This window comes from Erpetoichthys calabaricus, chromosome 16 (genome assembly GCF_900747795.2).
Source record: "Erpetoichthys calabaricus chromosome 16, fErpCal1.3, whole genome shotgun sequence".
NCBI classification, from domain to species: Eukaryota; Metazoa; Chordata; class Cladistia; order Polypteriformes; family Polypteridae; genus Erpetoichthys; species Erpetoichthys calabaricus.
The window spans coordinates 46,197,369-46,213,445 of NC_041409.2; the positions used below are offsets into that span (position 1 = coordinate 46,197,369).

A 16,077-nucleotide genomic window follows, 5' to 3' on the forward strand; every position below is an offset into this window, starting at 1 on the left:
CAACTTGCAGGGTGAGATTTGTCAATTGGGTTGTTTTGCTCCAATAACATATTTCACGAACAGGAGGCACAAAAATGCAATTATGACAAAAAAAACAAACTGCAAATTCAAGAAGGGTGATCGGGTAATCCATGCTCCCCATCTTCTATTCGGGAGCCCTTGAACCCAACACCATCGATAATGTTACCAAGATGAGCTAGACAGTGAGGCATCATAGCAAAGTGATGATGTAAAAATGTGCAAAGTGCTTTTATTAAAATCAGTCAAAACAGTGTTCAAAATAAAGGGCAGTCCCTTCTAAAGTCATCTTCATTAAATAAATAATCTATTAAAACATGGAGGTTTAAAACAATAAATAGAAAAGAAAACAATCCTTTGAAACCAAAGGTTAAAACGTTGCTGGAAGCAGTCTTTTAAAAAACCAATGACGAGCCCAAGCCCGGTTCCTCTTTTACATTAGCGTCTCACCTGATTCTCCCATGCGGGCCCTGCAACAGGCGAGACGCTCTTTCTGCAGCTGTCCTTCTTTCCTTAACACAGGTCTGGAGGCCTCCTGATCCTGGCTTCAGACTGGCACTCATCCCAGGCCTGAGACTTAGAATCCTTGTCAACCAGGACGCTCACGACAAGAACTTCTCCTCCAAGCCTCCCGATTCACATTGCCATCCCGGCTTTACGTGGACAGGCGTCCTTCTGCCGGTCACTCGTGTTCCTTCCTACAATGCTCAGCGGGAGCGACTGCTTCTTTCTGCCCCCACCAAGTGTTGGCCAAACACCCTTCTTGGGGCTCACCTTCCAGCTGCCTGTCTGCGAGCCTGCACTCGCTCGCTCGTTCTCTCTCTCACTCGCTCATTCTCTCTCTTGCTCGCTCGCAACTTTCGTCTTTCGTTCTCTTTCGTCTTTATTTTTCCCCTTCTAGCCGACTCGTGCTTCTATATATTGAGAGGCCATAGCAGCCCCAGGGTCAATCACGGATGTGGGCAGTCCCTCACCTGTGCAATTAGGTGAGAAACGCCCACACCACAGATCGCCCCGAAACCCGCTACAGCCACCATGCCCCCTCGTTAAGCCGTGAATGCGGTGATTATTTATTAAAAAAAAAACTGGCCTTTGCTGGGAGAGCTGTGGACCCACAACACCACATACCCTTGTAACAGATCATGCTCTGCTCTTCTGGCAGAAAGATATGAACTCCTAACTCACTAGGAGGTTTATTAGTTTACAGACATTTGCCTTTGATGTTTGCCATCAGCCCAAGTCTGCACACGTCAATGCTTATGTCTTCTCGTGTCTAGCTAAGCCTGGCTTAGATGTCCACTTTGTTCACCCTGCTGTAAACAAGGCTGAGGGGGGATATGAGGTTTTTGAGACCCTGAAACTCCCAGAGCTACGCGGCACACCAAAATTCTGCCAACACCAGCAGGAATTACTTGTCCGTCACTGAGGCAACCGCAGGTTTACACCCTCACCGCTTAACGTGCCTGTTACCTGATGGCTGATGTGGGGAACAGTCTAACCTGGCCACTGACCTGGCCCTGTCACTGCTTCTTTTCTCTGTCTGTGTGTATTAAAGTTGTAGCTGCTGTTTGAATAAATACCCTAATAAAGACTGCTCCTGTTTTGATTGGAATAAGCCTTTGGATTGAGTGTCTTCTCTCGGGTGCAAGGCAGTGACTAATGTATGTGCCAATTTTTTCCGCCCTAAGAAATTGCAAAGCTATCCTAAATGATAGACCAAGGCCTGATATGTTTGAGCCTAAGCCAATTTCATTCAATGAGTTTATGAAGGAAGCGGTTATTTATATTAATGAAGTATTACAATTTAGGGAACAAGTATATTAAGGGCATAATCTAGAAAATTCAGAAAATGTAAAACAAACTGTGTGTATTCTGCAGCATCATTTTCTTCCTCTTCATGCCTTAAAATTAAAATGAAAAAATCTTCATTGTCAGAAGCACAGAAGAAAAAGCCGACTTTAGAGGAACAGGAAATTCAACTTAATTCTAAAATGGAACAACTTGACATGCACTCTGAACTTACTGCTACTGTTGCACAACTTAAGGTTTTGGCGTTAATCATTATAGAGCTTGACGGCTGAGGGTAGAGAGGGTAGAGCACCAACATTAATCTGTGAGGGCAGATTCATTCTTTCTCACCAAGGCTCTAAATTAAAAAAAAAAAGTTTGAAATGGAGAAAAAAGAATATTTTACGCCAGAGATTCAGTTACATGTGAATATGCACAGGTTCATGGAGAGATACAAGCCATACAAAGCCATTTCAATGCCATAAAGGGTTCCCATAGTGCATATTTATTTGTAAAAAATATAAAGTTACTACCATGCTTCCCAGAGTTGATCTTTCTTCTCGGTCTAAATCCATAAGAATTAAGGTATTCTAACAATAACAACAACTTATTTCTTGTTTAGCAAAAAATCACTTAATGGATGCCTCAATGGCCTGCCGTTGTTGCTGTCCAGGTGTTCCTCAACCTTCCTTTTATAATCTAACTTGGTGTCTCAGATACCCCTCTTTAGGCTGGCTTGGGCTGTGCTGTAGAGGACCTTGTCACCAGACTTGGTCACCAAACTGTCCTACATTTGTTGTCCATCTAATACACTCATTCCTAATCCTGTCTAATCTTGTTACTCTGAGTGAAAATCAAAGCATCTTCAATTCTGCCACCTCCAGGTCTACCTCCTGTCTTTTCGTTTGTGCCACCATCTCCAAACCATACAGCACATCTGGTCTCACTACTGTTTTATAGACCTTCCCTTTCACGCTTGCAGATACACTTCTATCACAAATCACTTCTGCCATTTCTCTTCACCCAGTCCACCCTGCCTTACTCTCCATTGTTTTGGAATATTGAACCCAAGTGTTTAAATTTGTGTACCTTCACCACATCTGCAACTTGCAGTCACACCCTTCCACCTCCTTCCCTCTCATTCATGCATATGTATGCCCTATTACTTCTACTGACTTTCATTCTCTTTCTCTTCAGTGCGTACCTCCACCTCTCCAGGTTTGTCTCTAACTACAGATCACAATGTCATCTGCGAACATCATAGTCTATGGATACTCCTGTCTGACCTCATCTGTCAACCTGACCATCACCATTGCAAACAGAAAAGGGCTCAGAGCCGATCTTTGATGTAATCCCACTCTCACCTTGAACCAGGCTGTTATTCCTACCGCCCACTTCACCACAGTCACACTGTCCTCATGCATATCCTGCACCACCCTCACATATTTATCTGCTACTCCCGATTTCCTCTCTTGGCACCGTGCCATAAGCTTTCTCTAAGTCCACAAACACTTAATGCAATTCCTTTCGACCTTATCTGTATTTCTGCATCAACACTCTTAAAGCAAACATTGCATCTGTAGTACTCTTTCTGGGCATGAAACCGTATTGCTGCTCACAGATCACCACCTCTCCTCTCGGCCTAGGATCCATCTCACTTTCCCATATCTTCATGGGGTGGCCGATCAGCTTTATACCCCTGTAGTTCCTGCACCTCTGCATATCTCCCTTATTCTTGAAAAGTGGTACTAATATACTTCTTCTCCACTCATATGGGAGAATTCTTGTTAAGCCCCACCAGTTTTAATGCCAAAATGCCACTGTTTACTGCTATGTAAAAAGATCTTCACAAAGGCTTTATTAATGTTACTTAAATAAGTGACTAATAAATGCATATAGCAAGACTTCCATCCATCCATTTTCCAACCCGCTGAATCCGAACACAGGACTTTAACGCACAAATTCTGAAGTGTTGCTTAATATTTGAAAGCAGCTGAGAAAACTCTCAGAATGGAATTCTGTTAATTTGGTGTCAGCAATAAACAGAAATAGATCATTTATAGGCAAAGTTTACTTACACACATGTACTGAGTATATACCTTTTACATGTGTGCATTGCATTGTATTGTTTATCTGGTTAATTCAATTGCTTTTAATTATTTACTGCCTAAATTAAGGTAATTGCTGAATAAAAGAAGCTACGAACGGAAGCTATGAGAAGGACGAACGGAAACCGCAAAATAAAGCTATCATTTTTTTTTTACAGTTGACTGCAGTTCCTGTTTTTTATAACTTACTGTGTAAGGCATGTGTGACTCCAAAATCTATACAATAATTCAATCTAAATAAAAATAAAGTAGTTTCTCTGAAGAAATTGTGCTTCAAGACATTTGAATCTCAGGGATAACAGAAAGCTGAGCTTATCAAGAATAAAATGTCTTGGATAATTCACCTGGAAAATGTCATCCAAGGATTGTGCTTCTGCTTAATGCTCTCGGGTAAGTCTGATTGCAGAGCTGTTTGATCAGTTCTGAGTGGGGGCCAGATTATGAAAATGATTTTTTTTTGTCAATAAGGTAAAATCTTGATCTTTCAGTATTTGTAGCTTTTTAAACTGATCAGAATCTGCAGAAGGAGAATTGGTTTAACAAAATTATTTTGCATTTACAATCTGTCAGTGTTTCATGCAAGATTCATGCAAACTCACATGTGTACATTAATATAATCTATGGAAGCCTTCTTGAACAAGTTAACATAACAAGGCACAAATCAATATTTTTTATTTTGAGTAAAGAAGTCTTTTAGTGTGGAGTGGTGGCTCTGAGGCTAAGGATCTGCGCTGGTATCCAGAAGGTTGCCGGTTCGAATCCCCGTCACTGCCAAAAGAGATCCTACTCTGCTGGGCCCTTGAGCAAGACCCTTAACCTGTAATTGCTCCAGGGGCGCTGTACAATGGCTGACCCTGCGCTCTGACCCCAAGGGGTATGCGAAAACTAACAAATTTCTAATACGAGAAATCGTATAAGACGAAATAAAGAACAAAAAAAAAAAATTACTTATTCTTGGCATGCTGAAAAGGTATTAGTCAGGTCTTGTGGGTTAGCAAGAATGACTGAGACTGGAAGAGAGTGGAAAGTTCTGTACGCTCCAGGCACTAAAGTAAGTAAAGATATAAAAGGAATTAAAACCCACGTCTTAAATGCCATTAGTTCATTCGTCATTCTTTTAAAAACCTTACAGTGGATAATCCTGAAATACCATAGAAAGTTAATACTCATTTTCACCAACAGTTTGTAGTTGCATGGTAAACTGTGGCTTCATTCTAACTGGAACAAACAACTACTGTATCTTTAAGAATAAGAATAATGTAGTTTATTTATGTTGCACCTTTCATACATATACAATGCATGTAAGAGCCATTTGTTAGTTATTTAGATTATGTTAAGTTGATAGAAGAATTTTCTTAGTTATGTTAAAATTTTTGCCTATATATTAATGCAATATATTAATACATAGTCTATGGGACATTCTATTATAACACTCAAGCTACACTGAAATGGAATATTCTACTTCAATTCTTTTTTCTGAATTTTCGTTATTTGCTCTTTTTTTAAATTTTCACTAAATCTTTTAAAAAAAGCTTTATTGGGCTAAGAAATTTAATTTGTTATGCCTTTGACTTATACTGGATCCTACCTTGCCAACTCAGTAGCTTCTCAATTTTGGGATCCTGAAAAAGATGCAGCCACAATGCAGGTCAAAATACTTTCCAAATGTAAATAAAACAAGAGCTAAAACATAGAACAGAGCAAAGACAAAATATGAAATACAAACAATAAAATATTGGAAAAAGTTAGTTAAATGCTAACTTAAAATTGTAGGTTGTAATCTGGACACCGTATAGCACCCGACCCGGCACAGACTGACGCAGAGGCACGTACAAAATGAACACTGGCTTTATTATTCTTCAACTGTAGGACACGTCTTCCCCGTGCCACACAGCCCTACACAGTCCCAAAGCACAATTACAACACCACCAAAACACTCTTCTCCTTTACCACCACTCCTCCTCTAGCTTAGTCCTCCTCCTCCCGACTCTGGCTTTCGAGTGGTGGTGATTGGCCCTTTTTATAGCCCACCCGGAAGTGCTCCAGGTGCTTGACCACCTGGTCCTAATTGCACTTCCGGGTGAGGCTGAAAATTCGTCCAGCCGGGCTGTTGACTCCATGCAGCTCCCCCTAGTGGCCATCCGAGCTCCCAACCAGGCTGTGGAAGACTCCATCTCCCATGGAGCCATGCGAAAGGTTGGGGGATCACTGTCCACCAGGGAGGCTGCCATCAAGCATTCCGGGGGAGGTATTGAACTGCCCATGGTTGCTCCCCTGGAACAGATGCAGCAGGGGCGCCCCTGCCGGGCATGGGACCTGGCTGTCCATCACAAGGTTTTATCAAAGAACAAATTCCCTAACCAATAACATCCAAAGCCACGAAATCATGCAGAGTACAAAAGCTTTCTGGTTTCGATTTAGACATTAAGTAAAGATAATAAAATGCCTTGCTCTGTCCAGGCAGAAAACCACTACAATTCAGCTTTAAGGCATTTATATTTCTTTATCATAGAAAAGATGCCTTCACAATCCTAATATTTGCTAATGGACAATTTGACACCTTTGTGCAGTCATGCCTACCTCTCATTGATTTCTGTACAACTATGCCCGCTATTTATTAAGCTATTAATTAGCACCTCTTGATAGTTTTCTGTCTTTGTCCAGGACATTTTCAATGGTGCCTCTTTATTGCTAATCCTCTACCCAGTCTTTGGTATCAGCTTTCAGGGTGTCATCTTATTTTGGTGGACTAGTTACATGTACCCCTCCTCGAACCGCCACCTTATCGTGGTGGAGGGGTTTGCGTGTCCCAATGATCCTAGGAGCTCTGTTCTCCGGGGCTTTATGCCCCTGGTAGGGCCACCCAAGACAAACTGGTCCTAGGTGAGGGATGAGACAAAGTGCGGTTCAACACAATCTCCTATGATGAACAAAAAATTTGGACGGCGTTCTCCCTTGCCCGGACGCGGGTCACCGGGGCCCCCCTCTGGAGCCAGACCTGGAGGTGGGGCTCGATGGTGAGTGCCTGGTGGCTGGGCCTGCACCCATGGGGCTCGGCCGGGCACAGCCCGAAGAGGCAATGTGGGTCCCCCTTCCCATGGGCTCACCACCTATGGGAGGGGCCAAGGAGGTCGGGTGCACTGTGAGTTGGGTGGTGGCCGAAGGCGGGGACCTTAGCGGTCCGATCCTCAGCTACAGAAGCTGGCTCTTGGGATGTGGAATGTCACCTCTCTGAAGGGGAAGGAGCCTGAGCTGCGTGAAATTGAGAGGTTCCGGCTAGATATAGTCGGGCTCACCTCGACGCACAGCTTGGACTCTGGAACCAATCTCCTTGAGAGGGGCTGGACTCTGTACCACTCTGGAGTTGCCCCCGGTGAGAGGTGCCGAGCAGGTGTGGGCATACTTATTGCCCCCCGACTTGGAGCCTGCACATTGGGGTTTACCCCGGTGGACAAGAGGGTAGCCTCCCTCTGCCTTCGGGTGGGGGGACGGGTCCTAACTGTTGTTTGTGCGTATGCGCCGAACAGCAGTTTGGAGTACCCACCCTTTTTGGAGTCCCTAGAGGGGGTGCTAGAGGGCATACCTTCTCGGGACTCCCTTGTACTGCTGGGAGACTTCAATGCTCATGTGGGCAATGACAGTGAGACCTGGAAGGGCGTGATTAGGAGGAATGGCCCCCCCGATCTGAACCCGAGCGGTGTTTTGTTATTGCACTTCTGTGCTCGTCACGGATTGTCCATAACAAACACCATGTTCAAGCATAGGGGTGTTCATATGTGCACTTGGCACCAGGACACCCTAGGCCTCAGTTCGATGATCGACTTTGTGGTCGTGTCGTCGGACTTGCGGCCACATGTCTTGGACACTCGGGTGAAGAGAGGGGCGGAGCTGTCAACTGATCACCACCTGGTGGTGAGCTGGCTTCGATGGTGGGGGAGGATGCCGGTCAGGCCTGGTGGGCCCAAACGTGTTGTGAGGGTCTGCTCGGAACGTCTGGCAGAGCCCCCTGTCAGAAGTAGCTTCAACTCCCACCTCCGGCAGAACTTCGACCATGTCCCGAGGGAGGTGGGGGACATTGAGTCCGAATGGGCCATGTTCCGTGCCTCTATTGTTGAGGCGGCTGACCGGCGCTGTGGCCGTAAGGTGGTCGGTGCCTGTCGTGGCGGCAATCCTTGAACCCGTTGGTGGACACCGGCGGTGAGGGATGCTGTCAAGCTGAAGAAGGAGTCCTACCGGTCCCTTTTGTCCTGTGGGACTCTGGAGGCAGCTAATAGGTACCGGCAGGCCAAGCGGAATGTGGCTTCGGTGGTTGCTGAGGCAAAAACTTGGGCGTGGGAGGAGTTTGGGGAGGCCATGGAGAACGACTTTCGGACGGCTTCGAGGAGATTCTGGTCCACCGTCCGGCGTCTCAGAAGGGGGAAGCAGTACAGTGTCAACACTGTATATGGTGGGGATGGTGCGCTGCTGACCTCGACTCGGGACGTTGTGGGTCGGTGGGGGGAGTACTTCGAAGACCTCCTCAATCCCACTAACATGCCTTCCAATGAGGAAGCAGAGCCTGGGGACTCGGAGGTGGGCTCCCCCATCTCTGGGACTGAGGTCACCGAGGTGGTCAGAAAACTCCTCGGTGGCAGGGCCCCGGGGGTGGATGAGATACGCCCGGAGTTCCTCAAGGCTCTGGATGTTGTAGGACTGTCTTGGTTGACACGTCTCTGCAACATCGTATGGACATCAGAGACAGTACCTCTGGATTGGCAGACCGGGGTGGTGGTCCCCCTCTTTAAGAAGGGGGACAGGAGGGTGTGTTCCAACTACAGAGGGATCACACTCCTCAGCCTCCCTGGAAAAGTCTATTCGGGGGTCCTGGAGAAGAGGGTCCGTCGAATAGTTGAGCCTCGGATTCAGGAGGAACAGTGTGGTTTTCGTCCTGGTCGCGGAACAGTGGACCAGCTCTACACCCTTAGCAGAGTCCTGGAGGGTGCATGGGAGTTCGCCCAACCAGTCTACATGTGTTTTGTGGACTTGGAAAAGGCGTTCGACCGTGTCCCTCGGGGAATCCTGTGGGGGGTGCTCCGGGAGTATGGGGTACCGGACCCCCTGATAAGGGCTGTTCGGTCCCTGTACAAACGGTGTCAGAGCTTGGTCCGCATTGCCGGCAGTAAGTCGAACCCGTTTCCAGTGACAGTTGGACTCCGCCAGGGCTGCCCTTTGTCACCGATTCTGTTCATAACATTTATGGACAGAATTTCTAGGCGCAGCCAGGGTGTTGAGGGGGTCCAGTTTGGTGGACTCAGGATTGGGTCACTGCTTTTTGCAGATGATGCTACCCTGTTTGCTTCATCAGGCTGTGATCTTCAGCTCTCTCTGGATCGGTTCGCAGCTGAGTGTGAAGCGGCTGGGATGAGAATCAGCACCTCCAAATCCAAGACCATGGTCCTCAGCCGGAAAAGGGTAGAGTGCCCTCTCAGGGTTGGTAGCGAGATCCTGCCCCAAGTGGAGGAGTTCAAGTATGTCGGGGTCTTGTTCACGAGTGAGGGAAGAATGGAGCGTGAGATCGACAGGCGGATCGGTGCGGCGTCCACAGTGATGCGGGCTCTGCATCGGTCTGTTGTGGTGAAAAAGGAGCTGAGCTGTAAGGCAAAGCACTCAATTTACCAGTCGATCTATGTTCCTACCCTCACCTATGGTCATGAGCTATGGGTAGTGACTGAAAGAACGAGATCGCGAGTACAAGCGGCTGAAATGAGTTTCCTCCGCAGGGTGTCTGGGCTCTCCCTTAAAGATAGGGTGAGAAGCTCAGTCATCCGGGAGGGGCTCAGAGTAGAGCCGCTGCTCCTCCGCATCGAGAGGAGTCAGATGAGGTGGCTCGGGCATCTGATCAGGATGCCTCCTGGACGCCTCCCGGGTGAGGTGTTCCGGGCACGTCCAACCGGGAGGAGGCCCCAGGGAAGACCCAGGACACGCTGGAGGGACTATGTCTCCCAGCTGGCTTGGGAACGCCTCGGGATTCTCCCGGAAGAGCTAGAAGAAGTGGCCGGGGAGAGGGAAGTCTGGGCATCTCTGCTCAAGCTGCTGCCCCCGCAACCCGACCTCGGATAAGCGGAAGAGAATGGATGGATGGATGGATAGTTACATGTAAAACTGAGTATATTCTAGTGTTTAAACTATCTAAGGTTTAGCGCAATTCAGTGTTTGACAGTGGTTAAAACATATTGGTGTGATTACATTACACTTTAAGAATAATGTCTTATAATATACAGAATTATATAGTAAAACAACTGCTTAATTAAAATAAATGCTTAATCATATTATATATTCTAGTTTGTGTACTGTGGACCACTAGGGGGCATACAGCTCCCCAAACCCTGACACAGACAGGCTGAAACACTTGCCAGAAGGCTTGCCAGAAACAGTGGTTCATATAAGGACTCAGCTGTACCTACAGCACCCCTTGACAGCAACCACGGAGCCCAACAGGGCTGCTCCAAACTACAACTTCCGACATGCCCTGCGGGGATCCATGGTGCTATAGCAACCCAGGGGGGCTGACCTCTAGTGTCTCGGGGAAGATAACTCCAATGTGGTCTCTCCCTCAGTCCTTCCACCCAGTCAGCGTCCCAGCAAGGTAATGGCCCTGGCCATCCGTCACAGTGCATACTGTATTCTAATTATCCGGTGTAAATTTATATGTATAATGTGACAGACGGCTGCGGCTCTTGTCCGGCCAGGAGGCTGATATACTGGAACAATTCATGGAGCAAACGTGCACAGGATGCTGCCTCCCCTGGATTGCCAGACGGCAGCCCCCCTGTGTTGCTGTGGCTCCACAGATTCCCACAGGGCTTCATGTTAGTTGGAGTTTGAGACAGCCCAATTGGGTTCCTTGGGGGCCGCCAGGGGGAGCTGCAGAGCTCTACTTTGGGCTTTCACCATACCTGGGAGTGATTCCAGGTCTGATTAATGACCCACCTGGATTAGTCCCAGGACCTACTTAAAAGGAGCCGCCTCACTTCACTCAGGGAGCCAGAGCTGGGTGAAAGAGGATGAAGCTTACCAGAGATGGAGTGGAAGTGGAACAGCATAGAGAGAAGAAAGGAAGATGGATCTCTTGTATTGTGATAATGGTGCTGTGTTTTGGGGAGCGAGAAAAAAGTGCTGTGTTGTGTGTCTAGACTTGCGTCTGCATCTCTCTGTGTAAGGTTTGGGCGGCAGAGCGCCCTCTGGTGGCCACTATATACATTGTGGAATATCGGGGGTCGTGCAGCCCCCTAACCCAAACACAGACAGACACAGAGTAGCACACCTTTACTTTACCATTGCCTCTGCAGTACAGCACACAAACAACCACAAATAATACTACTACTACTAGTCCTTTCTCTTTCTCTTTCTTCTGCCGCCTCTACTCGTCTCCCACAAGCTTTGTCCTCCACCTGCCAACTCTGGTTCCTCAAATGGAGTGAGGCGACCTCCTTTATGCTGCACCCAGAAGCGCTCCAGGTGCTGCCTGATGATCATCCGGCAGCACTTCCTGGTGTGGTGGAAGTGCTGCATGGGCACCCAGAAGTACTCCATGTGCTCCCAGATCCTCTCCTGGCCGCCCTTCTGGATGTGCCGGAAGTGCTGCAGTCCAGGACTCAAAAACTGTCCAGGCACCCCTTGGCAGTGGCCACAGGCCCCTGCAGGACTGAGCCTAGATTCAATCCAGGGGGGCTGCAATCTCGTGTCCCGGCGAGGTATTGTCTCTCTCCCGGTCCTTCCATCATCAAGACTTCCTGGCCGGACAAGGGTCCCAGCTGTCCGCCACGATACATATATATATATATAAACCTGGTGGTTCTCTGAAAATGCCCAAATATGTATAAAATAATAATGCTATAATTTGCAAAGAGTTTTTAAAAAAATCAGAAAAAAAATACTTCTACCCATAAAGCCCTTCATGATTTGTTTACATTTTTGATACATTTGTGCATCTCTGTGTTGACATTTGCTTTGCTTTATAATGCTGTTAAAAGAATGCAATCACATACACAAAAAATGTCTTACAAAAAAAAATCTGTATAAGAACAGGAAGTAAAGCCAGGTCCATAAGTATTTAGACAGTGACACAGTTTTTAAAATTTTGACTCTGTACACCACCACAGTGGATTTGAAATTAAGCAATCAAGATGTGATTGAAGTGTAGACTTTCAGCTTTAAATTAAGGGGTTCAACAAAAATATTGCATGAGCCATTTAGGAATAACAGCCATGGCACCTAGTGCAGAAAGTCCAAAGAACAAGCAGCACCTGAAGACAGCTACAGTTAAGGCCTAGCAAAGCATCAGTAGGGTGGAGATCCAGCACTTGGAGATGGCCATGGGTTCAGACTTCAGGCTGTCATTCACTGTAAAGGATATTCAACCAAATATTGAAAATGATCATTCTATTTATGATTATGTTAGTTTGTCCAAATACTTTTGAGCCCCTGAAATTAGGGTAACCATGTGTAAAAATGTCAGTCATTCCTAAGAGGCTCATATAATATTTTTGGTAAACCCCTTAAATTAAAGCTAAACGTCTACACTTCAATCACATAATGATTCCTTTATTTCAAATCCATTGTGGTGGCACACAGAGCCAAAATGCTGAAAATTGTGCTACTGTCCAAATACTTATGGACCTGACTGTATAGTCACGTACTATTACAATTTATTTGCTAATTTTCACTCTTTGTTGTCTTTCAGCAATTCATTTTATATCACTATGGAATTTGTGTAACTTTTTTTGCTGGTTGATGTTTCATTTTCCTGCCCTTGCAGTTTTCTTCTGCTGCAAAACTGTTATTTCCATTAGCTCTAAAATTCACAGTTAGAGTGAAATAAATACATTTAACTTAGAATTATAACTAAATTAATAAATAATAAATTAACAAATTTTCATTTTCAAAGTTTATCTCTGGTAAAATCCAATATTAGTGAAAAGACAATATCCCTTGGGGATTAATACCATGTACCAAATACCAAAAATCCAAAATATTTCATATATCTATAAACAGACTACATCTACTAACATTTTAACTTATTTTCATAATTCTCTTTGATGTGGCTTTTTAATATTAGCTTTGTGCTTATGAATGATAGCCATTTGTGTTATTGGAGCTCTTCACAAAATTCTATTATTAGCTGTTCATGGAATACTCGCTGAAAAATTGCTTAAGAAACAGAACTACTCAGAAAGTATCAGTTTTTTCATAAGTTTACATTGGCTTTTAAGCTATTTTATGATTGTTTTCTTTCAAACCATTTTGGAAAAAAAATAATCATTGAATTATGAATCATTTTTTGTAAGCAGTAAGCTCTAATACCTTTTTATCTTTCAGTTTTTCACCTGCCTGTAATAAAATCCTCTAATATTTTACTTGGGACTGAAGGAAAGCCCATCACCTTGTCTTCAAGTACAACTAATATCACGGATATTGAAAGTATAACATGGAAAAGAGATGGAAACACAATTGTAATGTCTACCCAGAAGGCTCCAGCTCCAGATTGGAGAGAGAGAGTACAGCTAAATAGTAATGACTGGTCTTTAACAATCCACAAACTACGACTAGAGGACAGTGGAGAATACAAGCAGGTGATTACAACTTCAAGAAACCAGCTTCCTGTTTACTGTGTCACACTTCAGGTATATGGTAAGATAAATTTTTCTTCAGTTAAGCCCAAAATCATTATTGTAGTGAATTTTACAGACTAAGGTTAAAAATAAGGCATATGAAATTAAAAAAATATGCACATCAGGAACTATTTGTGTGTCCTGCAGTGGGTTGGCACCCTGCCTGGGATTGGTTCCTGCCTTGTGCCCTGTGTTGGCTGGGATTGGCTCCAGTAGACCCCCGTGACCCTGTGTTCGGATTCAACGGGTTAGAAAATTGATGGATGGATGGAATTATTTGTATTTAAAATATACTGTATACATAATATAAGTATTAAACTAGCTAAAAACGTCCTTCCCATCAGCTAGATCATCTTTATACTAGCAATCTAACAAGTGTACAATTTTCTAGTATGGAAGATTCTCAACCTATCTATGTAGTTAAAAAAAAATCATCGATCTATCCTGAACTGCAGCACAATCAGGCAGAGTATGAAATTAAACTATTCTTCCAATTCTGCAAATTTCTTATACTTTTTTTCTTCAACCTTAAAAGAGTTGCTCCTGGACTGGTAATCACATCCTAGAACCCAATGTAAAATATGGTTGAAGGTGACCATGCATACCTGCTCTCTGGTGATTACTGAAGTGTGTTTCTGCTACTAAGTAAATGGTATCTGGCAAATGTTCAGCTAGTAGTAGGAAGGGGCAACAGTACAAAGTTTGGAAGTGTGCTCTATATTGCATTGAGCAAGTGTATCAGACACCATAGGGGGTAGTCAGAGATTTCTATTGTGAATGTTGGCTTTCTTATTTTACCCTGTATATGTACTTTATTATTTCCCGTGCAGTAATTATTACTTCCCTTTTAATAAAAACACCCTTTTATTGTATTTTGGCCTCCCACATTGTTGTTTGGGCAGAGCTTGTGAGTGTAATTAATTAATTTGAATTTACATAATTTTTGGAAAATTCTGTGCTGCATAAATAAGTATAAATGTAACATTTCTTTTACAATTGTGGCTGTAGTTTTCTATTTTTTCTAAAACTATATGATGGATTGACCTTGGAGCCGTTCAGGTCATCTTGTACCCTTCCCAAGATCTTTGTTTCTCTATGATTATATCCCATATCACAGAATACTGTAATATTGTAAAGTACCATATGGGAAAGGAAGATTCCGGAGATTTGAAAATTAGCTACATGTTAGACAAGCAATGCTTTAGGATCAAGCAATGTTCAGCATGTTAATCAGATATTAATGATGTTACTCTGTGCATATGAGAGTAAATTTAACCCTGAACGTTGAATATCCTCTGTGTTGTTAAAAAAGAAAGTCTTACAAAGATGCAGACTCAACATGCAAGTTTTTCGCAACAATGTCTTGCCCAGGACTACAGTAAATATTTAACCTTTATGATGATCAATCAGATTATAACACACTCATTTATAAATGGGTAATACAGAAATGATTCAAAGTGTGGAAGTGTGTAATATGAAATTTGTTTAAGTTTGGATCCCTTTATGTACAGTATAGTACATAATGTACATTTATAATGTACACAATATATATAATATAATATAATGATATAATAATAATAATATAATAATAATGTACATTATATATATATATATATATAAAATGTACATTTGCTTTGTGCCAGCAAAGCAGTGGGTCCAGATGGAGTATTGCCACGACTGCTGAAGGCCTGTGCGCTGGAGCTGGGGAGTCCTCTACAGCGCATCTTCAACCTGAGCCTGGAACAGGGGAGAGTCCCGAAGCTTTAGAAAACATCTTGTATCACCCCAGTCCCAAAGGTATCACGTCCTAGTGAGCTGAACGACTTCCGGCCTGTCGCTCTGACATCACATGTGATGAAGACCATGGAGCGGCTGCTGCTTCACCACCTGAGGCCACAGGTACGTCACGCCCTCGACCCTCTGCAGTTCGCATACCAGGAGCGGAGGATGGGTGGGAGCGGAGGATGCCATCATCTATATGCTACACTGATCCCTCTCCCACTTGGACAGAGGCAGTGGTGCTATAAGAATTATGTTTCTGGACTTCTCTAGCACCTTCAACACCATCCAACCTCTGCTCCTTAGGGACAAGCTGACAGAGATGGGAGTAGATTCATACCTGGTGGCATGGATCGTAGACTATCTTACAAACAGACCTCAGTATGTGCGTCTTGGGAACTGCAGGTCTGACATTGTGGTCAGCATCACAGGAGCGCCGCAGGGGACTGTACTTTCTCCGGTCCTGTTCAGCCTATATACATCGGACTTCCAATACAACTCGGAGTCCTGCCATGTGCAAAAGTTCGCTGATGACACTGCTATCGTGGGCTGTATCAGGAGTGGGAAGGAGGAGGAGTATAGGAACCTCATCAAGGACTTTGTTAAATGGTGTGACTCAAACCATCTACACTTGAACACCAGCAAAACCAAGGAGCTGGTGGTGGATTTTAGCAGGCCTAGACCCCTCCTGAACCCCGTGATCATCAGAGGTGACTGTGTGCAGAGGGTACAGA

The 16,077-nt window shown here is 44.6% G+C and overlaps 1 protein-coding gene across 1 annotated transcript in view; it reads left to right on the forward strand.

The window, feature by feature from the left end:
• The first annotated feature begins 4,110 nt into the window (after positions 1–4,110).
• The window catches only part of LOC114642736 (CD48 antigen-like), a 38,522-nt gene continuing 26,555 nt past the window's right edge, over positions 4,111–16,077 (forward strand). Inside the window, exons 1-2 of the mRNA XM_028791564.2 lie at positions 4,111–4,304; positions 13,272–13,583. Of these exons, the coding sequence (XP_028647397.1) occupies positions 4,241–4,304; positions 13,272–13,583 (376 nt within the window). The 5' untranslated portion in view covers positions 4,111–4,240. The remainder of the gene's footprint in view (positions 4,305–13,271; positions 13,584–16,077) is intronic.